This window comes from Hoplias malabaricus, chromosome Y (genome assembly GCF_029633855.1).
Source record: "Hoplias malabaricus isolate fHopMal1 chromosome Y, fHopMal1.hap1, whole genome shotgun sequence".
NCBI lineage: Eukaryota > Metazoa > Chordata > Actinopteri > Characiformes > Erythrinidae > Hoplias > Hoplias malabaricus.
Window position 1 is genome coordinate 84,144,274 of NC_089820.1, and position 27,799 is coordinate 84,172,072.

The window sequence follows — 27,799 nt, forward strand, 5'->3', positions numbered from 1 at the left end:
GTGGTTCGGATAAGCGGTGGATAATTGATGGATGGATGGAAGATTATGAACGTTCCCTGCACAGAGGTGCACAGGTTGCCCCTGTATGACAGAGAGAGAGAACTGTGAACTCCAAACTACATTTCCCTGAGTCTCAGGATAACAAAAAGGATGATAATGTGTGGTGTAAGGAACTTGAAGGAGTAAAGAATGAACAAGAAGTCTAGTGTACACAACTACAATGTAATCTATGTTGTAAAACACAATGAGAATGTTACAACTAGAAGATGAGCTCTGGATATATGCGTACATACATATACAAATCTGCCTTTCTCTATAGGACCTGACCGCAGCACTGATGGCAAAAGTCTGTCCAAGTCCTAATGAAGCGGTGGAGGAGCTGAGGTCTCGTCTGGCTCTAAAAGAGCGTATGTTCCAGGAGCTTCTTTCTGACCGCAGCAGACAGACACAGGAGCACCACACACAGGTCAAGGACCTGCTCAACACCGTCAGCTCCAGAGACCAGTACATAAAGGTAAAATTGAGCACCGACCCATACCTGCACATACATACAGTGGCCACAAGGGGGCTGATCTGAATAGAACATTATGGTCACTTTTTTGTGAGTCTGTCATGGCTGTGTCACTCATTATTTTGCTGTACACTCTTTCATTGTCTACCACTCCCTCTCTCTCTCTTTTCATCTCAGACTTCTGTGCACTCTAGGCCCAATCCTATTTCGTGTTTTTACCTACACCCCTTGCCTTGTCCCCTTGCCTTGTCCCCTTGCCTCTGGAGAAGAGCGGTACAGGAACCTTTTCTGTGAACCTTTCAGTTCCACCTTAAATGTTACAGTAGCCTCGGGTGCTAGAGTGGGATTTCTTCACCGTTTAAGGTGGAACTGTAAATTTACTAGCCACCATGCTTGTAATGAAGTAAAGGGTCATAATACATTGAAACTAAATTAAACAACGATAATACTGTGGTTATTATAGGTTTTCCAAGGAGAAAATGCTTACATTTTGGGTTTATTTGGTCACATCATTCACAAGGCATTCATATCACTCTGTTTGAAGCGTGCCTTTGAAACAAATCTCAGTTTGAAGGGTCATGTGACCCTGAAACTTCCCCCTACTCTTCTATCGCAACAAGACCTCAGACACCAAAGCTCTAGGCTAAAATACAGGGGGTAGGACTAAGTGATAGGGCATGGGATAAAACGGGATTGACTCTAACACTTCAATATTTCCCAGATTGTCTTTTGTTTGTCTTTTTGTATTTTCTTGTTTAGAGTTGGCTATTTATTTTTGACTATTTAAGTTTAACTGTCAGACGCCAAACATGTCTTGGTTTATTCACAAGTTTATTGTTTCCTTTAACTCTATCTTATGCAGTGTTATTGAAAGTGATTTCAACTCTCTCTCACTCTCTCTCTCTCCCTCCCTCTCTCTATCTCTCTTCCTCTCTCCCTCTCTCTCTCTCTCTCCCTCCCTCTCTCTATCTCTCTTCCTCTCTCCCTCTCTCTCTCTCTCTCTCTCTCTCTCTCTCTCTCTCTCTCTCTGTCTCCCTCTCTCTCTCCCATTCTCTCTCCCCTCTCTCTCTCTCATTCTCTCTCTCTCTCTGTCTCCCTCTCTCTCCCTCTCTCTCTTGCTCTCCCTCTCTCTTTCTCTCTCTCTCTCTCTTTCTCTCTGTCTCTCTCTCCCATTCTTTCTCCCCCTCTCTCTCTCATTCTCTCTCTCTCTCCCTCTCTCTCTCTATCTCTCTTCCCCTCTCTCTCTGTCTGTCTCTATCTCTCTCTCTCTCTCTGTCTCTCTCTCTCTCTCTCTGTCTCTCTCTCTCTCTCAGGAGAGTGGTGAGAGGTTAAGGCAGGTGATAGCGGAGAGGACTAAGCAGCTGCAGGAGTTGCGCAGGCAGCTGACCTCACAGGAGCGAGAGCTGAGTGAGCTGACACGAAAGAGAGAGAGGGGAGCACCTCTGGCCACTGAGATGGAAAGACTACAGAGTTTACTGAGAGAGAAAGAGAGCCTTATACAGGTCAGCAACACACACATGCACTAAGAAAAATGTTCCAAATAAATATCAAGGCTAATATGAGAAACCTCTATTTTAGGATCTGATGCAGGGTCAGGAAGAGGCAAAGGTGATGTCTTCCAGATCCGGGAAAGGTAAGTCACCCATCCACATTAAAAGTACGAGGCGTTTTTCAGCTTTCGTTAGAATTCATCTTAAAACTTTCAAGGGTGGAGTTGACTATAGGAGTTTTTAGACGACTGAAAATTGTAAATGATGACCTAAATAAATGTACACCATATGTGTCCTATGGGGCTGCAGTGTGTATCCTGTAAAATAATACATAAGTCATTCAAATAACACCAAATAATAGTATTATAACTATTATATTAACAGTATTATAACTTACTTAATATAAATGACTCTTATTCAGTTATTCAGGTGAAAGACGTATTCAGTTTTATTTTATTATTACACACTCTATCTCACACACACACACACACACCTACACACATACACAGACTCACACACACATACACACACTCACACACACACTGACACATACACACACTCACACACACACACTGACACAGACAGACACACACACACACTCACACACCCACTGACACAGACACACACACACGCATACACACACACACACACACATATATATATATATAAAATCACGTTATATAAAGCTGTTTCTCAGTAAACCCGTTAGTCATTAATAATAACTGAATCATTCTGCCTGTGTGTGTTTGATTTGGAGCAGGTGTGTGTGATGGCAGCTCAGAGCTGGAGATACAAGCCCTTAAAGAAGAGCTTCAGATTTCCATGAGGAAGCAGAGAGAGACCGAGGTACACACCGACGCGTACAAACTTCTCATTGTTCATTTTCCTGTCAGTTTTCTAACACTTCATCTCTGTAATTACAGCGGGAGCTCTCTGAGCTAAGGTTCACTCTGTCCCAGCACCAGGAGGATCACGGTCACCCAAACCATCAGGTATTCTCTCTACCTTCTAAAGCACTGTGGCTCAGTCCAAAAACTAAACTGGGCCTGTGAAAGTAACATGGCTCTGTCCCTGCAGGACGCTCTGGAGCAGCTGGTGTCTGAGCATCAGCAGCTGAACCAGGCCCTGAGAGCAGAGAAGAAGCTCTACCAGAACCTAAGCCAGATCCAGTCAAAAGGAGAAAGGTCAGAAACCAATCAGATGTTGGTCCATTTCAGGTCTTTATAATCAACAGGTTCTGAAGTACTGAATCAGTGCCTTCGAGTAAATAAACCCAGTTTGATCACTGTTTAATATTTGAAGTGATGTTTAGGTTCTTTGAAAGTTTCAAATCAGTAGCAGGAAGAATTTGTGGATGTGTTTCCCTCCAAACAAAAGGGAAATTATCATCTCAATTATGAGAGAGAGCATTTTTCTGAAGAGACACTGGAGAAACTCAAACTCCACTATTGCTTCAGAGCTGAAAAAGAAAGTTAGAGTACTGTATAAATGGTCCTAAAAGTACAAAGAGACCTGTACAGCACTGGACAATTTCATTATAAAATAAACATCCAGAATGACTTGCATTTTAAAAGCTTTACCTTCAGGAGTCGTGTGCAATATTTAAACATACAGTGGAACCTCTACCTATGAACTTGATCCGTTCCGTGACCCGGTTCGTAAGTGGAAAAGTTCGTTTCTCGAGTCAATTTTCCCCATTTAAAATAATGGAAAAGCAATTAATGCGTTCCAGCCCCCGCCCCGAGAGTCACCCTTTTTGCACTGATCTATGTTTACAACACTCTCAAATTAGTAAAAATACATGTAGCGTTACTAAAAATAAAAGAGAAATACAGTGGAAACAGTAATAAACAAGAAATAATAAAGTTGTAAGTGGTTACACATCGCTACCTTGAAGACGTGACGACTGGCTGGAGGAGTAACACAGGCACTGGCTGTATGACGGGAGGTGGGGGGTGGGGGAATAACGGAGAGTAGGCGGTGAATGTGGGGAGACGAAGCGTAGATACGGCTTAACTTAGCACGAATTTCAATGTCTGCTATTTACACTAATGCTAAATTGCTAAAGCTACAATGTGCTAATCTTAAAAGCTCACTCAAGTCTGGGGGCGCTGGGAGACTCGCCTATTGGGGTCAGTGGACATTTCCAGCCGCCGGCTCGGAGGAGGCTCGGGTTCGTTTCTAGAGTCGTGGTTCGTTGGTGGAGGCAAAAAATATTCAAATGCCCGGTTCGTATCTTGGAAAGTTCGTTAGTAGAGGTTCCACTGTTCTTTGTATTGTTAGAGTTATTACTGATTTAAAGTGATTTATCTCACATGTGATTCCACATTTTCCACGTTTTAAGTTGAAGTGTCGTCATCACGGTGATTAACTCTTACCCTGCGAGTGGTTATTGTGTTGTTGCCTCAGCAGCTCTGAGAAGACCCAGGCGTTACACACGGAACTGGACACGGTTCAGGCTCTGCGGGGTCAGCTGGAAGAGGTCCTCGGCAGGACCCGAGACACAGCTCTGGCATTGGACAAGGCGGTCAAAGCCCAGGCTGACTATGGAGGTGGGCCACAGCAGAGTGTGGGATGCACGTTATAAATACTCCATAAACAAACCCTTCAGAAAAGCACTTCAAGTGTACTAACCGCCCAAAATGGGGGCGGCTTTACTGTAGACTCATGAAGTGGCGAAGCAATGATTTTTTTATTTATTTTGTGTATTTAATATGTGTGTGTATGCTTTTGTTCGGGACGTGGGCGGGGGCCGCGAGTGTTTCTTGTCTGTTTTGCCATTTCACTGTATTGTGTTTCTTCTGTTGCCGTTACAGCATTTCTTTGTAAACTGCTGGTATCTGTATGGTCTGATTCATTCATTTTTATTTTGGGTGAACCATTGTCGTTTACACATTCAAGACCCCCCAGATCTGCCTGACGATATACTTCACTTGTATAAAAGCATTGCCTTAGTCTTCACATGCTAAAACCACTCTTGCTTAATGTGCGACAAATGGGTCAGAGCTAGTTCAGTGCTTCAGTGACAGTGCTTCTTCCTTCCTGTCCAAGATGCTCCCTGCAGTATTTCCAAATAATATATGCCAATGTCAAATGCAGTAGCTGGTGTTTGGTTAGCGGTTTAGATTAGCGATGTAGCTGTTAGTTGCTACATTCTGCATGGTATGCATGCTACAGTAGAATTAATGTAGATGTATTTTTCTCTCTGGCCCATAGCTGCAGCTCCTCACACGCGTCTGCACTGAGTACAGTCAGAGACACGGTGCCAAATGAGATTTTGGATTTTTGTAAATCAGTTTTTTCATTGGTCGGTTTTCTCCATCGCTATTACACCGCAGAAAAACAAAAGCAGGTCATTTTTATGTACTTCAAATCGAATGGAAAATAAATACACACCGGCTGTCATGGTCAGAACTGCGTTTTTTGTATTTTATTCCTATTTTCTAATGGAATGTGCCCATTATAAAGAAAAAAAACCCCATATCTTTTGGAGCTCGTAATGGACCATTCTCACGGTAAGTAAATAAACGTAATATACAATAAATACACCTTTCCTCATATGTGTTCCATTCCTAAGTATTTATTATTTAAGGTATTTCATTTAAACATGAGTTTGATTGGTATTTAATAATTGCTGAGCTGAGCTGTAGGGTTCTTTAGTGCTCACGGACACATGCATGTTAGGTGTGTTTGCATGCCTGCTACATAACAGAGGGGTGATAAACAACTTTAAACAACTGCAGGTCGGGATCGTGCTCTTTCTAAAGGAGGACAAGAGTCAAAATATTTATTTAAAATTAACTGTATTACAGTGGGGGCGGCCGGTGGCGCAGCAGGTAGTGTCTCTGTCACAGCTCCAGGGTCCCACAGCTTCGAGTCCCACTCCGGTTGACTGTCTGTGAGGAGTGTGGTGTGTTCTCCCTGTGTCTGTGTGGGTTTCCTCCGGGTGACTGTCTGTGAGGAGTGTGGTGTGTTCTCTCTGTGTCTGCGTGGGTTTCCTCCGGGTGACTGTCTGTGAGGAGTGTGGTGTGTTCTCCCTGTGTCTGCGTGGGTTTCCTCCGGGTGACTGTCTGTGAGGAGTGTGGTGTGTTCTCCCTGTGTCTGCGTGGGTTTCCTCCGGGTGACTGTCTGTGAGGAGTGTGGTGTGTTCTCTCTGTGTCTGCGTGGGTTTCCTCCGGGTGACTGTCTGTGAGGAGTGTGGTGTGTTCTCCCTGTGTCTGCGTGGGTTTCCTCCGGGTGACTGTCTGTGAGGAGTGTGGTGTGTTCTCTCTGTGTCTGCGTGGGTTTCCTCCGGGTGACTGTCTGTGAGGAGTGTGGTGTGTTCTCTCTGTGTCTGCGTGGGTTTCCTCCGGGTGACTGTCTGTGAGGAGTGTGGTGTGTTCTCCCTGTGTCTGCGTGGGTTTCCTCCGGGTGACTGTCTGTGAGGAGTGTGGTGTGTTCTCTCTGTGTCTGCGTGGGTTTCCTCCGGGTGACTGTCTGTGAGGAGTGTGGTGTGTTCTCTCTGTGTCTGCGTGGGTTTCCTCCGGGTGACTGTCTGTGAGGAGTGTGGTGTGTTCTCTCTGTGTCTGCGTGGGTTTCCTCCGGGTGACTGTCTGTGAGGAGTGTGGTGTGTTCTCCCTGTGTCTGCGTGGGTTTCCTCCGGGTGACTGTCTGTGAGGAGTGTGGTGTGTTCTCTCTGTGTCTGCGTGGGTTTCCTCCGGGTGACTGTCTGTGAGGAGTGTGGTGTGTTCTCCCTGTGTCTCCCTGGTAGGTGGATTGGAGACTCAAAAGTGTCCGTAGGTGTGAGTGAATGTGTGTGTGTGTGTCGCCCTGCGAAGGACTGGCGCCTCCTTCAGGGCGTGTTCCTACCTTGCGCCCAGTGATTCCGTGTAGGCCCAGGACCCACCGCCGCCCTGAACTGGATAAGGGTTACAGATACTGAATGAACTAATGTATTACTCCAGAATGACACATTTACAGCACAAGCCAAAAACCATGTTTACGTCTAATATAAAGTGATGATGCTTGTGTTCATTTGTTATTCCACAGTGGACTAAGTGAAACAAACCACATTAGTTTTGACAAGTAAATAGGCAATATTCAGATTGCATACATTTCTCAGAGGGTACTGCAGGCCCAGTAGGTCCCACATACTGCACAAGTATTGTTCACATTATTGACAGGTAACTGTTACCTAAAGAAAACCAAAACAACAACCTATGACTGATATTCCAGTGATGATTTGTGGATGGAGATCACATCTTGCCTTGCTCTCCGTGGGTCCCTGTCCCCTCATTCACTCAGCATGATGCTAGCTGTTGCAAGCATCTTTCAGATTAAAGAACACATCTAGACTAAGCATGTGCTTGCATTTACCCTCCCATCTCGGCATCATCGTGCGTTGCGGGACCTGGAAATAATAAACCGGGGAAAAATACGCAATAATTTATTTGCTGACGTGACCAAAAATAAAAGGCAAAGAAACATATACATTTTATAGTATTTATCAACATTTCATATGCCCTCATTTTTAAAGAGAAGCGCGGAGTGCGTTGTCACACGTTAATAAAGATGTTAGAGGTCAGTGTGTTAAAGATGGGGCCTGAAGTTTACTTAATAAATCAATCTAAAACTCCCTACACCTGATCGGCTTTTGGTGAGTAGCAGGAGGTGGTAGCAGCCGGCATCTTGCATTTTCAGTTGGAATATTAATTTGTTGATTAAACATGTTTCCATTAAATAAACATTGGACATTTGCCTTAATAATAAACGTCACTGTACACATTCTAAAGGTCCAGGAAGTATTCACAGTTCGGAAACACTGTCCTTACACTGTGTTACATCAGAGGCACTAAGCACAAGCTGCAGGTTGTAAACAGAACTCGAGGCAAACTTCTATTGTCCAGAATGATCACGGTGCTCTTTTATACATTAACTTTCACTCTCGATTGCCTCTAATGGTCTTTGAAAGCACTGAAGAGAGTGAAATGAATAAAACATAGAACATCCACAAAGTACAGACAACTGCTCTGATGTAGTGTATTTTACTCCTGCAGCAAAGATGGTGAATTTAATTAGAATAATATTGAAGAACATAGTTCTAAAGCAGTGAATGAATACTATCACAGTTTATATTTGTGAGAATAGGCCACTTCCTCTAGAAGCTTTGAGGCCACAACTTAAACCCCATTTGAGCCCAGAGAGTTGACACATGGCTGATTCGGTGCCTGATCTGAAGTAAAACACTCCTTATAAGCACAACACTGAGACTGAGCCCCATTAAATCTGATAGATCTTTCTCTCTCTCTCTCTCTCTCTCTCTCTCTCTCTCTCCCTCTCTCTCTGCCTCCACTCTCTCTAACTCTCCAACTCAATACTCTTCATGTCATACTTCAGGGTTTTCTACACCTCTTTCTCTCTCTCTCTCTGCCTCCTCTCTCTCTCTAACTCTCCAACTCTATGCTCATTATGTCATACATCAGGGTTTTCTACACTTCTCTCTCTTTCCCTCTTTCTATTGTTTGTCAGTATTCTTTCCTCCTCTTTTAATCTCAGTTGCACCACCCCTCTCTCTCTCTCTCTCTCTATCTCTCTCTCTCTCCCCATTTCCCAAACTCCCTCTCCCAAGTCTATCATTCCACTTTATTTTTCTCTGGATCTCTCACCGTCACTGACTTTCCTTCACTTGGTCTCTCATTTCCTTTTGTTTTCCTTACTAAATCTCTTGTTCTCTCTTATCTCTGCTCTCTCTCTCTCTCTCCTCTCTCTGCTCTCTCTCTCTCGCTGGCTTTCTCTCCTTCTCTTGCAGACCTGTTATGGAAACTCAGCTTATGTAAGGTTTTCAGAACACGTCACTGTCCAGAAGTTTTATACGCACCATGTTTGAGGCGTTTAAATCCAGGCCTGTGATTCATAGCCGCTGGTTTTAATATGTAACATACTTTGCGTTATAGTCATAGGAAATAAAGGAAGGAAACCTTACTAAAGAGCACTAAGGAGCTTTTGTTGCCTTGTGTGTGTGTGTGTGTGTGAGAGAGAGAGAGAGAGAGAGAGAGGGAGAGAGAGAGCAAGTGAGAGAAAGAAATGGAGAGCGGGAGAGAGAGGAAGCCATGGGCTGGGCTTTGGCTCAGAGGCTTCTGACAAACTCTCCCACTTTGTCCCGTGACTGGATCTGGATGTAGGCTCACTGTCAGGAAACCACAGAGAGAAAGAGTGGAAGAAGCATTAAAAACAACAAGACGGCAAAATAACAACATAAAAGCAGCACAAAGGGCGAAGCAGGAATGTGGAAAAAAGATCTAAAATAGCATCTGAAAGAACATGTGTTTTTCGCTTTAGAATACAGCTCGGACGAGACCGAGGATGAGGAGGAAGAAGACGAAGACGCTGATGGTAGCAGTGAGGAATTTACAGACAGCATTGAGGACGATGATGTGAAATTAACCGCTCAGAGTCTGGCTAACACACAGGTAAACACACACTTCATTACAGCACACACTGAACACTGCTGCTCCGACACACTCGAAGCGCTCAGAACATACCACTGTAGTGAAGTGAAGTTAATGGACTTTACAGTGGTTTGAGTCACTTATTTTATTAAATTGTCTTTGTTTTTATTTATTCTCCTCTTTTGAATTATGAATATATAAATGTTACTGTAATATTTTATAGCTTTTAATAATATTAATAAGCCTCATGATGCTTTTTAATGTCTTTATGGTTCGAGATATAACTTTTTTCATTCTTATACCTACAGTCTAATATACACAACACTAACTCATATCAGAATCATGTACAGGTGCACGCAGCCATGACTTTGGAAAATAATGTGCTCAAAGGTTTGTAGACACCTGTTCAGCCAGAGCCTCTTCTGCAGGAACAGCCTCTAGTTTTTCTGGGAAAACTTCCAGATTTTGTTGTGTTTAAATGTTGTTGGCTTTGTACTTTTCTAGCTGACGCTTGTTACTGGTCGGTGCTTTTCTGTAGTCCACAGACTGTGTGCAGGCCAGTGACTGTATGCTTCTGGATATATTCAGGTATTTTTGAGTACTTGCTAATTCTGACTCTTAAACAAACCTTGCCTCTCTCGTCCTGACAGAATGCAGCTATGTCTGGAGGTCCGGTGAGCAGGGGTCTGTCCCAGGGGATCATGGTTGGAGGATGGCAAAGTGAGATGGAGCAAAAGAAGAGAGGAGAGAGAGAGATTGGAGAGGGGAAAAGCCAGCTCAGCCAGGCTGGCTCTACCACACTCTGTCGGAACAGGTAACATCCAGGAGATAATAAATGTAACAGTTAATTCACACGTTTGGAATCAAATTTTTTTCATATATATAGTGTGTTGCAACATAAATACCTACCCAGAATCACTGGGCACAAGGCAGGAACACACCCTGGAGGGGGCGCCAATCCTTCACAGGGCGACACACTTACACACATTCACTCACACACTCACATCTACGGACACTTTTAGTTCACGTACCAACCACCCGGAGGAAACCCATGCAGACACAGAGAGAACACACCACACTCCTCACAGAAAGTCACCCGGAGGAAACCCACGCAGACACAGAGAGAACACACCACACTCCTCACAGACAGTCACGCGGCGGAAACCCACACAGACACAGGGAGAACACACCACACTCCTCACAGACAGTCACCCGGAGGAAACCCACGCAGACACAGGGAGAACACACCACACTCCTCACAGACAGTCACCCGGAGGAAACCCACACAGACACAGGGAGAACACACCACACTCCTCACAGAGAGTCACCCGGAGGAAACCCACGCAGACACAGAGAGAACACACCACACTCCTCACAGACAGTCACCCGGAGGAAACCCACGCAGACACAGGGAGAACACACCACACTCCTCACAGACAGTCACCCGGAGGAAACCCACGCAGACACAGAGAGAACACACCACACTCCTCACAGACAGTCACCCGGAGGAAACCCACGCAGACACAGGGAGAACACACCACACTCCTCACAGACAGTCACCCGGAGGAAACCCACACACGTCTAGATTAACACTAATTAAGAATACATGAGAGATAATGTCTATGCAGGTGACAGACTGGTGATATCCTTTTACTCTTTGTGGTTATATGGTGTATTTTGTGGTATGCAGGAGTGCTCTCTCGAGCCCGCAGGAGGCAAACGGAGAGCTGGAGCAGAGTGACAGTGGATCTGGATCTGGACAGGAATCCACATCCGGATCCGGACTGAGGGCAGAGAAAGAGGAATATGGGAGGTGTGGAAGGTGGGAGCAAAGTTACACAGACAGAATGAACCTCCGTGGCCAGACCCGCACACTCACAGAGGAGGAGGAAGACGAGGATGAGGATGTAGAGGGACGTGAAGAAGACGTGCGAGCCGTTCAGGGAAAGCGTGGCCCCCCAGCCGTGACCCTGAGAGAAGGACTGAGGAAGAGGAAGTGTACCAGACCTCACTCTCTGGACCTCGGAGCACTGCTAGCCCATAATAGATCACAGGTGAGCAGTATCTACATATATCTGTGTGTAAAAATTAACCTCACGGCATAGGCTAATGTGTGTGTGATGTCTCAGGACCCTGATATGGAGCGTGAGGTGGAGGGAGAGAGTGGAGGTTCTAGTTCTGCAGGTGGGGGAGGTTCTGCAGGGTTCTGGCAGCACGTGGAGGCAGGGCTTCGTGAGCAGGCAGAGCGTCTCCGCGGCGACCTTGCTCTTAGCCGACAGGAAAGCAGAGAGCTACGAGAGCGTCTGATGGTGTCTGAGGCTACCGTTCACGCGCAGGCGGACCAACTGAAAGACTACAGAGAGCTACTGAGTGAGTGAAAACAAACACACGTGCACAGTAGAGAACTGTGTGCTTCTGTAACACATGCACTTCATTTATTTCATTCATTAACTTGTATATTTTCATGTTTGTCTCAGCGGAGAGTGCTGTGCAACAGGACAGTAAGCAGGTGCAGGTGGATCTGCAGGACCTAGGCTATGAGACGAGTGGGCGCAGTGAGAATGAAGCTGAGAGAGAGGACGCCAGCAGCCCTGGTATATAAAAGATCAACAACCAAACTACACACCACAGCAATGAAGCTGCACCACACATTATGTGCCAAATGATGTTTCTGTGCTCTCTATGAGGTTGCACATTTATTTGAAATGTATTGGGGCATCTTGAATAATGACGGACGCCTTTTGCATCTTTTATACCGTGATAGACACAGCGTAATCACAGAGGGAGCCAAATAGTGTTCGATAAGTTTCACTTTGGCTGCCATTAATTTACTCGCTCTGTTACACTCTGCTGGGTTTTAGTGTTTACGTTGTGTGGTAATGTTCATGGGATTAAGTTAATTATTAGTCTACTACTCGACCACTGTTGTTTCAAATGTTAGATATCACCTTAGATGTTTGTATCTTTCTCCTTCTCAGAGTTTGACGATCTGGAGATGTGTACGTCCCTCTCCCAGCAGCCTTACAGTAGCAGTGGGAAGTCCTGGGTTTGGCACAGTAATAGTGATGACGCTCCTCAGCCGGATGACCCATCTTCTCTTCACCGTCTAGTGCAAGACCTGAGAAGTCAGCTTTCTCGCTGTCACAAAGTAATCAGAGGACTGCAGCTCCGGGTTCGCTCGCTTTCTACAACCTCTGACTACGCCTCCAGCCTTGAACGAACACCACGCAAGGTACAAAATAAGGTTTACATCAATATATTTATTTAAATAACAGTAACCCTAATATGAGTAATGTGTTAACAGTGCGTCATCAATTTGTAGTTTGGCATCACTTTATAATAAAGTGAGGAGTGTGGTGTGTTCTCCCTGTGTCTGCGTGGGTTTCCTCCGGGTGACTGTCTGTGAGGAGTGTGGTGTGTTCTCTCTGTGTCTGTGTGGGTTTCCTCCGGGTGACTGTCTGTGAGGAGTGTGGTGTGTTCTCCCTGTGTCTGCGTGGGTTTCCTCCGGGTGACTGTCTGTGAGGAGTGTGGTGTGTTCTCCCTGTGTCTGAGTGGGTTTCCTCCGGGTGACTGTCTGTGAGGAGTGTGGTGTGTTCTCCCTGTGTCTGCGTGGGTTTCCTCCGGGTGACTGTCTGTGAGGAGTGTGGTGTGTTCTCCCTGTGTCTGCGTGGGTTTCCTCCGGGTGACTGTCTGTGAGGAGTGTGGTGTGTTCTCCCTGTGTCTGCGTGGGTTTCCTCCGGGTGACTGTCTGTGAGGAGTGTGGTGTGTTCTCCCTGTGTCTGTGTGGGTTTCCTCCGGGTGACTGTCTGTGAGGAGTGTGGTGTGTTCTCTCTGTGTCTGTGTGGGTTTCCTCTGGGTGACTGTCTGTGAGGAGTGTGGTGTGTTCTCCCTGTGTCTGCGTGGGTTTCCTCCGGGTGACTGTCTGTGAGGAGTGTGGTGTGTTCTCTCTGTGTCTGCGTGGGTTTCCTCTGGGTGACTGTCTGTGAGGAGTGTGGTGTGTTCTCCCTGTGTCTGTGTGGGTTTCCTCCCTGGATAAGCGTTTACCGATAATGAATGAATGAATGATATGTTTATGGGATATCTCAACACTAACAAAGCACTGATGCCGCTTTATACACATTGATAACTTTTTAAAGATATTTGACCTAATTAATATCAATAAAGCATAATCTATTAAAGTGGTACTGGTCATTTTATAATAGTAATTAGAGTGATTTTCACTTATTTTTTGTTAGGTAAACTGGGCATTTCAGGCATCCCCAGCTCACAGTGCGGTGGAAGAGGATGAGGGATGGCAGTCAGAGGGACCAGCTATGGGCCCATTGCGATCCAGAAAGGAGCTGCAGGAGCTGGTGTCACGTGTGACCTCACTGGAGAACCACATCCGTAGCAGCAGCCTGGAGGGGAAGGGTGGAGCAGAGGAGGGGAAGGGTGGAGCAGAGGAGGGGAAGGGCGCTACCTGGCCTGGGTCAGGGGAAATTACATTTATACTTGAGAATTATGCAATCAATTTTATATTTATTCATAAATTTCTGTCTGATATCTGTCACTGATACTTTTCTAGGCGTGACGTCTATTCTCTTCCACTCAACACCCAATCATTGACATTTAAATAATGCTGTAAAATGTTGAACTGGGTATAAATACACACTGGGTTTGAAGTATTTGACATGTAATTACTGAGTAGCTCTGACACTAGCTTTTACATTTGGGAAACAGATACTGATACTGATACTGAAATCTACCGTGATGTCTGATACAGATTAGCACTGAGATATAAGTTGTTTTTAACTTGAAACTGCAGTTTAAAAGATGCTTAAATGTAGTGTGACCAGACGTCCTCTTTTACCCGGACATGTCCTCTTTTTTAGACTTAAAAAAACCTCCGGGCGGAATTTCACAAACGTCCGGGATGTTGTTTTTCTAGAGCTTACACAGAACTTCGAGAAGCGTTTCGTTCACAAACTAGTCCCGCCCTCCCCTACTCCGATTGGTTCGCTTGAGTGAGAAGGGGGCGTGGTGAAGTAGCCTAAAATCGTCTGATTGGACGGTCTGACTGTAGAGCTACCGTTATTGGTCGATAACCTTCTCTGTAAACATTTAATTGGTCAGTCTGCACGTCAGTAGTCCTTGTTTACGTCAGGCAAAGCTCATGTACCTACCCTCATCTCGAGCAGCTGTGCCGAAACGTAAATGTAAGTTCTCGGATGAATTAAAAAAGAAATTTCCATGTTTTGTGTAGAAAATAAAGGTGTAAAGGAACTAAAAGCACACATAGGTTCAGCTAAGAATACAACGGCAGCGAGGGGCGAGAGCTCATCACCTCCTCCCCCTTAATTCATAGAAAATAGTTGCAATCTAAATTGTAATCACAGTATGGTCCAGAAAAAAGAACAGTTTGATATTTTCTCCAAATTGTTTAACATCAATATGATATTTTTTTAATGATTTTTCATCTGTGGTCAATGTTTTGTGTAGTTCTTTTGCAGTTTGAAGTGAGAGGTTGTGGTGTATGGAGGGTTTTATTGTGGTTTAAAGAAATGTATGGGCTCTGTGGTTTTCAGTAAACACTTCTATATATAAATCAGGTTAAAAATAATATGAAAAACATCTGCCTTGGAAAGGCGGAATTCATCTAAGTACATTTTCATGTGAATCAGTTCCCTTCTACAGCTCTGACATCTCTTTCTTTTCTATACCCAGGAAGTACAACACACTGATCCAGGCTCAGGCTCGAGAGCTGTCACACCTCAGACAGAGGATGCGTGAGGGTCGGGGCATCTGCCACATCCTCGCCCAGCACCTAGGAGACACCACCAAAGCCTTTGAGGAGCTGCTCCGCGCCAATGACATCGACTACTACATGGGTCAGAGTTTCAGAGAACAGCTCTCTCGGAGCACCTCTCTTGCACAGAGGATCAACATTAAGATCAGCGGCCGTGAGTACACGCTCATAATTATGCATTAGATACGTAAGCTTAGAACTGTAATTTTCTTTAATTAAAGCTCTTCTCTGTCAGATAGAGAACGCGTTTATTCAGTTGGAGTAAGAATTTCTAAAAGGGGTTCTCTGTTGTTGTTTTAAAAGCTCCAATAGGAATCCTTGGGCACGGTTCCTCACCCTTAATTCATCTACGTCTGTAATGGGACTGAATTGTAAATCTGTAAATGCACTGTATAAATGCATTGATCAAATGTAATTCAAGGCATGAATTAAAATTTAAGAATAGTCCTCGGCATTCTTTAGAAAAGTATTTGTGACAAAACCCTGTTAATAAATCGACTGTGTTATTTACAGTTTCAGGTCTAAGATCTTTACATTCGCCTTAAAATCTGTCAAAAAATTGGCGGCCATTTTAGGAACTCAATTTCCAAATGCTGCTGCATTATTGTCCCTTAAAGCAGACCCATTAAAATCACTGGGCAAGGATCCTGAATGTCAATACAAACTTTTAAAACCTTAAAATGATTTATTCATGCACTTATATTTAAATAAAATGATTTATTTTCCATTTGCAGGTGATCGTTCAGAGCAGCAGGACGACAAAACGGGGCATGAGCTGTTAGCTTTGAGGTGAGATATATTTCTGGATTAAAATTGAACCCGTGTGCAGAGGTTTGTTTTAAAAATGTATTTAAAAGTGAAACTTAGAGCCAAAAGTGTTCCAGAATACTCTGACAGCAAGTGATCAGAGTAGCTTTAGTCCTAGATATGCTCTTCTTCAAGCGCTGGGTTAATGAGAATACATCTGACGGCTCATTGTTTCTCTCCATGTGTGTTTAGGTTGAGTAAAGAGCTTCAACAGAAAGACAAAATCATTGAGTCTCTCCACACCAAGCTTCAGCAGCGCTCTGACACACCCTCCAGCAGCCACGCCCCCTCAGAGACCACAGACCCGTCAGACCACACATCCTATGTGTCAGATGAGAGGGGCTCAATCATTGAAGATCTGGAGCTGTGTTCTGATGTAGATGCCGTCAGCGAATACGCCCAGGAAACAGCTCCTATACCTAACGATGCAGGCATGTAAAGTACAGTAAACACAAGCATGTAAGAGAATACTATGGGACAATGCAGTTTTTCAGGTAGGACATAATTAATAAAATGTGTCCTGGATTTTTAACAGAGAATGATGTTCAAATACAACACATATTCTGAATGTTTATAAAGTAGTGGTTAAATCTTGAGGCAGGATGCCTACTGACACGGCTGAGAAAAGTGATCACACACTCACACACATATGTTTAAATCCATGTATCAATTCCTAGCATTTCTTTGCAGAGCACTCTTCATTTATCCCTGCTCCCTGCGCTATTCAGTCACCTTTCGCCCTCTACAGGCGTCAGGAGAGTAAGACAGGTAGGCTGGGTCTAGGTCTGTGTAGCTGCAGCATGCTGGTTATATACGGAACATGACTCACTGTCCTTCACTCATTTCTAGGTGTTTATTCTGGACTCCTGTCCAGTTCACTGCCCCTATCTCAGAGCCACCACAGGTCCAACTCCACACATAGCTTAACCTTTGACCCACTGCGCTCTCCTGGCCCTGACCCTAGGCTGTTTTCCCAGGCACAGCAACCACAGGGTCTGCGCAGACCCCCGGTTCGAAGTGAGCACACAGCATGTGTGTTGTTTGTTTTGCTGTGTCTAATACTGCATGTGGTGATGCGTATTTATCCTCTTATCTATGTTTTGCTTGATAGCATCAAATGTTGAGGACATTACGTCCAAAACTGTTGGCAGTATTTCCAAGACATATATGTATACACACACACACACACACACACATACACACACACACACACACACACACACACACACACACACACACACACACACACACATACACACACACACACATATATATACACACACACATATATATACACACACATATATATACACACACACACATACACACACACACATATATATATACACACACACACATATATATACACACACATACACACGCACACACATACACACAGACACACACACAGATATATACACACACACACACATACACGCACACACATACACACAGACACACACACAGATATATATACACACATACACACACATATATATACACACACACACATATATATATATATACACACACACACACACATATATATACACACACACAGACACACACATACACACGCACACACATACACAGACACACACACAGATATATAAACACACGCACACATATATATAAACACACATACACACACACACACTCATATATATAAACACACATACACACACACATATACACACACACACTCATATATAGACACACACACACACATTAAGGCTACACCCTTTGAGTCTTTGATTTTCATTAATGCAACGTTTGCCTTCAGATTTGTGTGTGAAATGATGATTGAGCGTCTGCAACAGATAAATCGGCCAACAACAATTCCCTGAATACTTTATTTTGTGCTGTGAGCATCCTGACCAATCACAGACGTTCTGTATTAATCAAGTGTTTAACCTGAGCAAGCGAATGTAAATCATTTTGATTAAAGTAACGCGAGCTCATTTTGAACTCCAGCCTCTTAACCCCTTTTCACTACTAATGTGCATTCAACTTTGTGCGATATAAGTGTTAATATTTACAGTAATTTTACCTATGAATGTGTGTGTGTGTGTGTGTGTATTAGTTTTCCCAGTTATTAAAGTTATTAAAAACGTGTCGGAAGCACATCCTTGGACATTAGGGTTAATATATAGAGCAAAGTAAATCACTGTGTTTCAGTATCACATTCTCTGACTGGATTCTGAACTGGTTTTATCTCTCTCTGCTTTGGACAGGTTTTAGTTTACCTCATTCACTAAGCAGCTACCCGCTGATGGGCGCCACAGCACTGGATTCCTCCAGCTACACCCAGCTATCCCATCATTCCCTTCACCAGCCTCAGAAAACAGACAGCGGCCTAGTGGGGTGTAGTGCACTGTGGGGCACGGATAACATGGTTCAGCCAATGGGAGGCTTTCCTGGAGCCCCTGGTTACCCGTCAGGAAGCAGTCATTCAGGTGACATATTCTAAATAAAAATGATCAATTTCTACAGGGTGGAAGAAAGCAGGCCTCAGAAAACCTCTGCATGTTTAAACACACCATTACTCTTTGGCAGGTGTGGACCTGATAGAGGAGCATCTGTGTGAGATTCGCACTCTGCGGCAGCGTCTGGAGGACTCCATCAGGACCAATGAAAGACTGAGACAGCAGCTGGAGGGACGTCTGGCTTCAGCTGGCAGAGACACAGGTGAGAAAACAGGCCACCCACAGAATGTTATCAAACATTTTAGTGCTAGAAACTTTCACTGCGAACTTTTCACAGCCTGGAGATTGCTTAAACTCAACAAGCCAATGGCTACAGAAATAAAGAACATCAATCTGTGATCACATTGTTGATAGTTGAATGTTTTCATCCATAAATGCGCTACTAAATAGAGGGTGTCCTTCTTCTGCTTTCCACAGTAGCCCCCACCAACATCTACATACAAGGCCTGGACATGGTGACACAGCTGTCTAATGAGATTCGCGTGTTAAAGGAGGAGAATATGAGTCTACAGTCCAAGCTGCAGACTAGCAGAGGTACGTCCTCTCACTGGGAAGAAGGTGTGTGTTGGTAACAGGATGAATGAAGCGCGTGGTGTGATCAAATACAGTACGAGAAATATTGATTTTGACGGAGTAGATTTGTTCTGCAGACAACAGCGAGGAGGTGGAGCAGTTGCGGGAGGCGGTGCTGTCAGGGCACGCTCGGCTGAAACAGGCGGAACTGGAGGCGGAGCAATGGAAGGAGGAGCTACGGAGGCTGCAGACACACAGCTGTGAGCAGAGTCAGCAGATTCAGCAACTCCGGCAGGAGAGACAGGGCAATCAGGAGCACAGCAACAGGTAACACATACAAACAGCGGTTATCTGACTTCAGCAGCTCGTGGCAGTTCTGTATTAATCGTGTTTGACCCATAAATGGTTTTTGGAACACGTTGTACATTGGGAAAATGGCTTTCCAAATTTTATATGTAACAGATGTGTGTGTGTGTTTGTGTGTGTTCAGGCTGCGACATGAGGTGACTCTACTCCAACAGCAGCTATCAGAGAGCAGGCAGCTGTTACACTCCCTGCAGTGTGAGCTTCAGCTGTATGACCGAGTATGTGCTGGAAGCAAGAGCGGCCCGAAAGGTGAACCGTACTTCTTTTAAAAAATGAATAGATATAAAAGTCAAAACTGTGTAATTTCTATAACATTGAAACATAAACTCCCACACAAGTCCCTCTCTCTGTTTTGGCCCCGTTTCTCTCAACAGGTTACCTCTCTGAGATTTCATACTCCTCCTCTGCTGCTACGGGGGAGTTGGGGGAGTTGTTGGTGGAGGTACGGGCTCTACGAGCCCAGCTGGAGCGCAGCGTGCAGGAGAACAGTGCTCTGAGAGATCAGCTGCAGAAACAGCTAGAGCAACAGCTGTCCTCAGCCTCTCTGGAGAGCAGGCCTTCCTCCCTCATCCCTGCAAGCCCACTGCGCGATGCTTTCTACAGGAGGCAGCTACTGCATGGTGAAAAATCCCTCTCAAATCCTCAGAATAACACTGACTCATTCTAAGATGTCTGGGTTTAATAGTGATATTTTAATGTAGTACTTAAAAGTTACAGCACGGTTAATTACACGAAATGACACTGATATTGATGGGTGTCAGTGAATGATCAGTGACCCAGTTGTGTAAATATCTGTCCTGTAATAGCACACACACACACACACACACACACACACACACACTAAGACATTTAAAATATGTAGCTTTTGAGTTTTGGGTCTTGAAACCATGTAACTACAATCCACTTTCATCAAATACAATGTGTCTCTAATTGTTTGAAGGAAGTGACTGATATTAAATGATGTACAGCTTGTTTGTTTAATCACTGATGGTAACAGCCACTTGGGAGACGTGGGAAGTGTTTTGCGAACTTCTTATACTACAGTACTGATGAATGAGTGACAGCATGCCTGAATCTGGTTGTGTGTAATGTGTGTTTAAATGCTGTTTAATAATATTTTACTGACCGCTGCACACAGTAGATGAGTGTCTCTAACATCCTGTGAAAATGCACTGTATCTGTGTTGCTTCACTGTGTATTTGCATGGTGTGTTAATGTGTGTGCTCTGCAGATCCCTCTCCCTCTCCTCCAGTGAGAGACATTGGACCATTCCCTGCTGGCCCCCCATACTCCCCCTATTCTGAGCTTGAGGAGAGCTCTCTCACAGCCAATGGTGTGTGTGTGAACACTAACTGCTAGCAGCATTCAACTTTTCTTATGTGTTAGTAATAATTATGGCTTATTTACAGCACTCATCATTTGATATAATTTTTCTGCGATGAACAGTAATGAGCAACACCCTCAGTGACTTTCACTTCAATATCTGTTTTAATTTAGTTTAATTAAGGCATGAATTATGAATACATTCCAGTCAAGAAAATAAAAGTACTGTTTTTTCAGTGTGCACAATTATTTTATCTTTAATCTCTCCCTCTTTTCTGGTCTCTCACTTTTTTCAGACGCTCTGGAGCCTCATGCGGAGCTGGAAGGTGAGGCCCCAGATGGTTCATTTGCTAACCGTAATGGGCGTCATGCAATCGGTCACGTGGATGACTTCAATGCTCTGCAGCAGCAGGTCCTGGAGGGCAGGGGGCTGGTGCAGAAAATGGAGGCCATCCTGCAAACCTGCCTCAACACTGCACTACTGGAGGTCAATGCTGGAAAGGTCAGAATACATGTCCTTCCTGCTGGGCGTGGCAGGGACTTCCTGTCCTGTCCTGTCCTGTCCGCCAGTCATTTGTACTCTTCTAAACTGTATGTCTACCTGTTGGGTTCAGCTTAGATAATGAATGTGAGACCTAATGTTCAGTGCCAAGCATTTGGCTGTAGAGCTGTGAACCCTATCATTGAGCTGTGGGGCAGTGGAACTCCATACAATGCTTGTTTACAACATTGTGTCCGTTTCAAACTGAGTTCTCTCTTCGCCCCTAGGCTCTGGATTATACCAGTGTTAGGACTCTGTTAGTGAACACAAAGACTTTGAGGCAGATTCTAGAGGAAGCAGCCTCTCTGCTGAAGATGTTCTGGAGAGCAGCGTTGCCCAGTGCTGATGGCCCTGCCCACCTCCTCCAGAAGGTCAGTGCCTCTTTCTACAGTCCAATACATGGATGTTCTGGACGTTAAAGACGGATGTGACTGATGTGTGTGTATGCAGGAGCAGTCTATGAGGGAGGAGATCCAGTCTCTGAGGCTGAGGATAGCAGAGCAGGAGGAGGTTCTGCAGGGCACCATTCAGAGACTGAGGAGCACCAGCCGCACTAAAGAGAGCATGGAGACCTTCATTGTTAACCAGCGTCAGTCAAAACTGCACTGCACTAAGTCTCTTATAAATAATTAGATCTGATTACAGCTCTTAAAATGATGTTTCAAAGTGTCATGAAATCTCGATCTGGTAAAATCTGGTAAAATGTGCATGTGTAGGATGGATCTAAACATTATTTAAAACCATGGCTCCCAATATAGCGATTCATTGTTCAAATAGGACCTTAGTGGTGTGTTCAGTAGCACAGAGGTGTTTATATTCAAGCTCCAACCGTGTCTGACGTCTTAGAATTTAGACTGTTAATCTTATATTGTTGTATTCCCAGCATTTAAGCTATTTTTACTCTTTTAATTGAGGACAGAACTAAAACTAACAGCCTCTTGTAAAGTCAGTATGCTACATGTATCAAAACTGATGCCATTGTGATATTGTTCATGTACATAACAGAGGTTAGACAGTGAAAGTGAAACACCTGTCATTGTAGTGTGGGAGGTTTCATGGCTAAACTGGAGCAGCCTGGTGTCCTGAAGGCGGTGCCGTGTATCAGGACGACAATGCACCAATACACACAGCAAGACTGGTGAAAGACTGGTTTGATGAACATGAAAGTGAAGTTGAACATCTCCCATGGCCTGCACAGTCACCAGATCTAAATATTATTGAGCCACTTTGGGGTGTTTTGGAGGAGCGAGTCAGGAAACGTTTTCCTCCACCAGCATCACGTAGAGACCTGGCCACTATCCTGCAAGAAGAATGGCTTCAAATCCCTCTGACCACTGTGCAGGACTTGTGTATGTCATTCCCAAGACCAACTGACGCTGTATTGGCTGCAAAAGGAGGCCCTACACCACACTAATAAATTACTGTGGTCTAAAACCAGGTGTTTCACTTTCATTGTCCAACCCCTGGTAATTTTTTAAATCTCTATTCATGGCTTTTCTATCTTTTTTAAAATCAGTGTCCAGGACCCGAGACGTGCTGAAAAAAGCCAGAGCCAATCTGGAGGTAAGGGTTTAGCGTCAGCTGTTTAAGAACCTCTTATTTCAGCCGATAGATCCACTTTTGTTATGTGTTTAGATCCCTGTGTGCATGATAGAGACCCAAATGTCTTTTGTCACTCTGTCCTCACTTTGTGTGTCTCCTGCCTCTCCTTTCTTTCTCTGTTGGTTTCTTCTTTCTCTCTCTTTCCACTCAATAAAACCAGAAGAACGAGCTCAGGATTTCCTCTTTAAGCTCCTCCTCTTCCTCCCTTTGCCATGGTAACGGTCTGGTCTGTGCCGTGCTGTGTGCTTGTGCTCTGTCTGACCGCACCGCTTCCTCATGACATCGCATCCGTTTCCTGTCAGTTTTAAAACATAGCAATCACTGGCTGTGTCTGAAACGACCTGAACGCTGTCTAATAAAGCAGTACCCTGGGTGAGGAAGGCGCAGAGTGTGTTGAGTGAATTGAATATTTGTCTCTAATGGGACTTCAATAACTTTGTCTCAGAATACTGCCTTTGAGAGACAGCAAGGCATTTGGATGCTGGAAGTTGCTCGTTTAGTTCCAGACACCGTCCTTAGGTCTTTCAGCTCTAACCCACAATTTCTACAAACAAAGTGGCCGGAATATTGGCCGTCTGAATAAGGAAAGGTGACAAACAGAGGGTTAATGTGGTACATGAGCTTGGGACAGAAACGTATTAGAAATATAACAATTTATCCATTTCATGATATGAATTATATTCATTTTTGCAGTTATTTTCCACACAAAAAATGGCAGTTATTTTCTTTTGAAACATTTGCTGAACCATTTACCGCACACTTATTCACTCAAGGTCTTGACTCTCTGACAAAACGACAAATGCCTGTAAAACGTTGACAGATCTGTAGTATAAAGCAGCCTTATACAGGGCTCCTCAAAGAATATAAAGAAGCACTATAAGTGTTTTCTAAAACACTAAGAAACTCTCCATCCGCCATCTGCATTCATTGCTGAGAGATGAATCCATAAATGAAAAAGCTAATCATTTCTATTAACATACTAACAGCACTCTACCCTCACTTCTTCATGGAGTGAAAGCTGGGTATTAACCCATCAGCTCTGACTCTGTGTGCTGTGATTGTGTGTTGATTAAATGACTTGTATTAACCTAAACATGAACACAAAAGTGTACATTTACAAGTCTTTATATGAGTCTTTATCGAGGCTGATCTTAAAGCAGAGCATCGTTTATTTTCCCCAATGTCATTATCATAGCATTGTTTTCTCTCTGACTGCATCCTGCTCAGGTAAAGTCCTCCAAGGTGCCTACTCAGGATCTTCTGATTGGGGTGGCATGAACCCTGAGATCACCATGGAAACATCCAGTCCGCGGCTCACTAGGAAGCGAGGGAGGGAGTGCCTTCTGCAAGCCGTCTGAACCAGCCAAGACAAACGACACCTCTCCGACACCCAGCCTTATCCCAATACAATCCTGTTGCTTCTCTCGACTATTCTCGTCTTCCCTTTTCTTCTCTCTACTCCTTGTGTTCTTCTTTCTTCTTCATCTGTTCCTCTCTTATCTTCTTTTCTTCTCTCCTACCTCCTCTACTTTTCCTTTAATGAAAAAAAGACTCTTGTCAAACTGTACTCTTGCCTTGTGAAACAGAAGAAGCTTCTGAACGGATGATGCAGTGTGCGTCCGGTTGCCATAGAATGTGTTCCTCGCCATGGCAACCTGCGGGCGGTTCAAAAGCGTAGTTGCATGTTAGCTCAGCGTTTGTGAGACACGTTACTAAATACACGAAACCCATACACAACGGATGTCTTCTTTAAAACACAACAAACAAAAAAAACTCTCTGCTGCCATAGGAGAGAAACGGACACTTTTCTAAAGTGTGGCTGTTTGCTGTTGGAGATTTCTTTTATGCAGCTGATCCTACTGCCGGCAAATCCCCTGGAGAAACTCAGGGATTTTAGGCAAAGAAACACTACAAATACAAAGCCAACAAAGTCACACGTTATGTGTTAAGCACTGAACTAAACGGTGCCTACGTTAAAGCTAAATCAGCTATCGACCTATATATTTTCTGCCCATAAATAGGTTCTTTTTAAAGGCTGTTGCATACAGCTCATCACTAACAATAAATGACAACAAATAATGAATTTGCCACAAAGGTTAGTTGGATAATATATAAATAAATAGCAAAATGTGAATTAATTGACGACACACTGAACTCAATCAATGGGATTATGGCAATTACTGTGACAGAACCTATTTGTGGGAGGAGCATGGATATGTCGACACAGATGTGCCACGGATCGCTCAAGAGTTAATGAAACAAAGTGCATGGTGGGCAAGAAACGACAGTTTACTGAATTTATCGTTGACGTGGTATTGTCTGGAAATTGCCAGCTGGAGCAGCTGTTGACCACAGCTGGGAGAGATTCACATGAGCATGTGCAATAAAGATATTGGTCACTGAATGCAGCTGTGACAGCTTTCACCCAACACTGGATCTGTGTGTGTATTATGAAGCTGAAAAAAAGACCGTTGGTGCAATATTACCACTAGTATGATTCACTCTTATTATCATCCTTTAATGCTACTGATGGTGTTCTCAGACAGTATTCTGCATGGTGGAGGTAGAGAAAGGAAAATATAGCACCTTTTGTGTTGTGATGTAAGGTGAGGTTCACCATTACTTGCCAAAGTTTGAACTCCTTTCATTTGACCGCACCTGTGCCATTCACTGAGGAGTTGATCCGGTTCTTGTCTAAAATGATCAGCGTAATCCTCAAACTGTGCCATTGTAACATCTTGGTTGGAATTTATAAGTGGAGGTGACATTTTAGGAACGTCTTGGAGAAAAGCTAGACACGTGTCAAGTGACTTTATTGGATCGTATTTCTTTTTAAATGCTCATCTTGGCGTTTAAATTGATTACATATGGATGAGACGATAGGACCAAACTCTGTTGTGGTGACTGAAGCATTCGTTGAGGCCGGAAGGCTCGAGATGTTGAGCGAAAAATGTCGGAAACAGGCATTGAGCGGTTAATCATATAGCATTCTCCTCATGATCTAAAACATGTCCGTGTCTGCTGGAATAGTGTTAACAAACTTTGGCAAGGACCTGGTGGGACCAATATCAACCTGCTGATGCCACAATCAAGTAACCAGGCACAGTTCAAGGTGTTCCTTAGCTGCTTGTTGCATTTGTTTGTATGATTTTCAGTGCTGTATATAATTAGCTTTTTATTGCACTTATCATTGTGTTAAACATTTGCTATATATGCAAAGGTTCAGTATTTAGATAGCTGTGCAATAGCAAAAAAAAAACCCTCATTTAATCACAATGTTCAGCTATCTAAGCCTATCTGTTAGGAAATGCTAGAGTGTATGACACTTGGCTAGTCACTATGCTAGTTTACTATGCTAGTTACAAAAGCCAGGACAGAGATGCCTTTCCCCGAGATCCTTAAAAAGGCTTGTATTAATGTGTTCTTCCCTATAGCCCCTGTAAGCTCCAGAAAATGTTGCTTTGCTTGCCTTTAAGCCAGAGCAACAGTAAATGTATAGTGGTTCGCACCTAATGCTTATTAGTTGTAGATATGGTCATGCTGCAAGCCATTGGTCTGGCCTTGTTTGCACTCTGCACTATTTGTCAATAGGCCGTCATTTTGGCAACAAAACACATAAATGGAAAAAAAGCATTTAAAAAGTAGAATAGGGTGGGGTTACTCCACTAAATCTTAACTTTTGGCTTAACTCACTAATTGTGATTTAGTGACTCACGGAAGGATTTGATAATGGAAAGATATTTGAAGTAAACCAAAGCCAAGCCCTTTTTCAACAGCGGAGAAGAGACAGTTTAGTGAGTGTAAGCAAAGACCAGTCTTGAAGAGACTGCGTGGACAGTACTGTTAACAGCCATAATGAATTTTAACTTGATGGTTCTGAAATCTCTGTGATGTGTATATAATGATTGAAAGCTGATTTGTTGCAATGAAAACTGGCCTGTTTGTGTGATGCAATAAAAATGTAAAGGTGTGCTGGGAGTCTTTGTCCGATTTCATTGTGCTGATGTCATTGTGTGTTACTATGAAGTTACTTTTGATGTTTGGAAGGGAAAATAAATAGTAATTCTCTACATTGAAACCAGATATACTTATGAAATCCATATGAAATAACTATAACTCTAAGACCAGCCGTCCCCTATTTCCGGCCACTGCCGTATATGGTGCAATTCCCCTCTCTCTCTCCGCCAATCACATTGGGTAAAACAATAAAACTAAAGTTCAAGCCCTAGTAGGGCATTTAAACATCAGTCTTGCAAGAAATCACATCTAAACAATATTTAAGTGTCTCTAACAGTGTTGTAATTCTTTGTGTGCAAAACTACATGTGGAACACAACACATTTCCATTTCGCGATAGATATTTCCCTCAGTGTAAAAGTTAGCTTAGCGGTTAGCTTCCTTTTCTCTGAGGGGAAAATCCACCGCCATTTTGATCCGTACGGATACCAACACAGGACAAACGTAATCTCATTGTAAACCCTCTCTAAACCACTGAATGTGGTAGTAACGGCCTCGTTTGACTGTCACAAGCAGGGGAGGTGGTCGGAGTTAGGGGGCGCTAGTAATCTTAGCAGTATTAGCACCTACTTAAACAAAAGCGTTTTAATCTAAAAACATATTCTCTTTCAAAGTCAAGCAAGTCTCGGACATTAATCTACACATGTTTGACTCCTGAAAAATGTTGATTTGAGTGAGTAAAGTCCTTCTATTTATTTAGTTAGCTACGGTTTCCAATATTGTAATTAAAGTGGTCGGTAATTACGCTAGGTTCTCAACCACGGTAAAGTTAGTTTTCTTTTCGATATTCGGTTTTCCGGCGTCAATACCTTTTCAAAATAAGGTTATATCCGCCACAGTGTTACAGATTCTGAATGGTACACACACAGAGAACAATGCACACTGTTTTTATGGACGCTCCGGTGCATTTGATATATGCTCCTTTTCCTTTC

At 43.8% G+C, this 27,799-nt stretch overlaps 1 protein-coding gene across 4 annotated transcripts in view; it reads left to right on the top strand.

Annotated features, from left to right (window-relative positions):
- The window catches only part of LOC136679672 (myomegalin-like), a 76,661-nt gene extending 49,734 nt beyond the window's left edge, over positions 1-26,927 (top strand). Inside the window, exons 18-47 of one of the 4 annotated variants that reach the window (XM_066658323.1) lie at positions 320-514; positions 1,825-2,013; positions 2,090-2,144; positions 2,762-2,847; positions 2,925-2,993; positions 3,079-3,185; positions 4,411-4,553; positions 9,319-9,449; positions 10,079-10,242; positions 11,119-11,482; positions 11,558-11,798; positions 11,906-12,022; positions 12,407-12,660; positions 13,664-13,896; positions 15,132-15,367; positions 15,948-16,002; positions 16,213-16,451; positions 18,255-18,476; positions 18,577-18,708; positions 18,924-19,040; positions 19,157-19,346; positions 19,510-19,634; positions 19,760-20,005; positions 20,617-20,718; positions 21,005-21,210; positions 21,477-21,620; positions 21,700-21,838; positions 22,766-22,812; positions 23,012-23,066; positions 24,079-26,927. In XM_066658323.1, the coding sequence (XP_066514420.1) occupies positions 320-514; positions 1,825-2,013; positions 2,090-2,144; positions 2,762-2,847; positions 2,925-2,993; positions 3,079-3,185; positions 4,411-4,553; positions 9,319-9,449; positions 10,079-10,242; positions 11,119-11,482; positions 11,558-11,798; positions 11,906-12,022; positions 12,407-12,660; positions 13,664-13,896; positions 15,132-15,367; positions 15,948-16,002; positions 16,213-16,451; positions 18,255-18,476; positions 18,577-18,708; positions 18,924-19,040; positions 19,157-19,346; positions 19,510-19,634; positions 19,760-20,005; positions 20,617-20,718; positions 21,005-21,210; positions 21,477-21,620; positions 21,700-21,838; positions 22,766-22,812; positions 23,012-23,066; positions 24,079-24,209 (4,734 nt within the window). In that variant the 3' untranslated portion in view covers positions 24,210-26,927. The remainder of the gene's footprint in view (positions 1-319; positions 515-1,824; positions 2,014-2,089; positions 2,145-2,761; positions 2,848-2,924; positions 2,994-3,078; positions 3,186-4,410; positions 4,554-9,318; positions 9,450-10,078; positions 10,243-11,118; positions 11,483-11,557; positions 11,799-11,905; positions 12,023-12,406; positions 12,661-13,663; positions 13,897-15,131; positions 15,368-15,947; positions 16,003-16,212; positions 16,452-18,254; positions 18,477-18,576; positions 18,709-18,923; positions 19,041-19,156; positions 19,347-19,509; positions 19,635-19,759; positions 20,006-20,616; positions 20,719-21,004; positions 21,211-21,476; positions 21,621-21,699; positions 21,839-22,765; positions 22,813-23,011; positions 23,067-24,078) is intronic. The other 3 variants (XM_066658320.1, XM_066658321.1, XM_066658322.1) reach the window with 3 other exon arrangements.
- Positions 26,928-27,799: the final 872 nt, after the last annotated feature.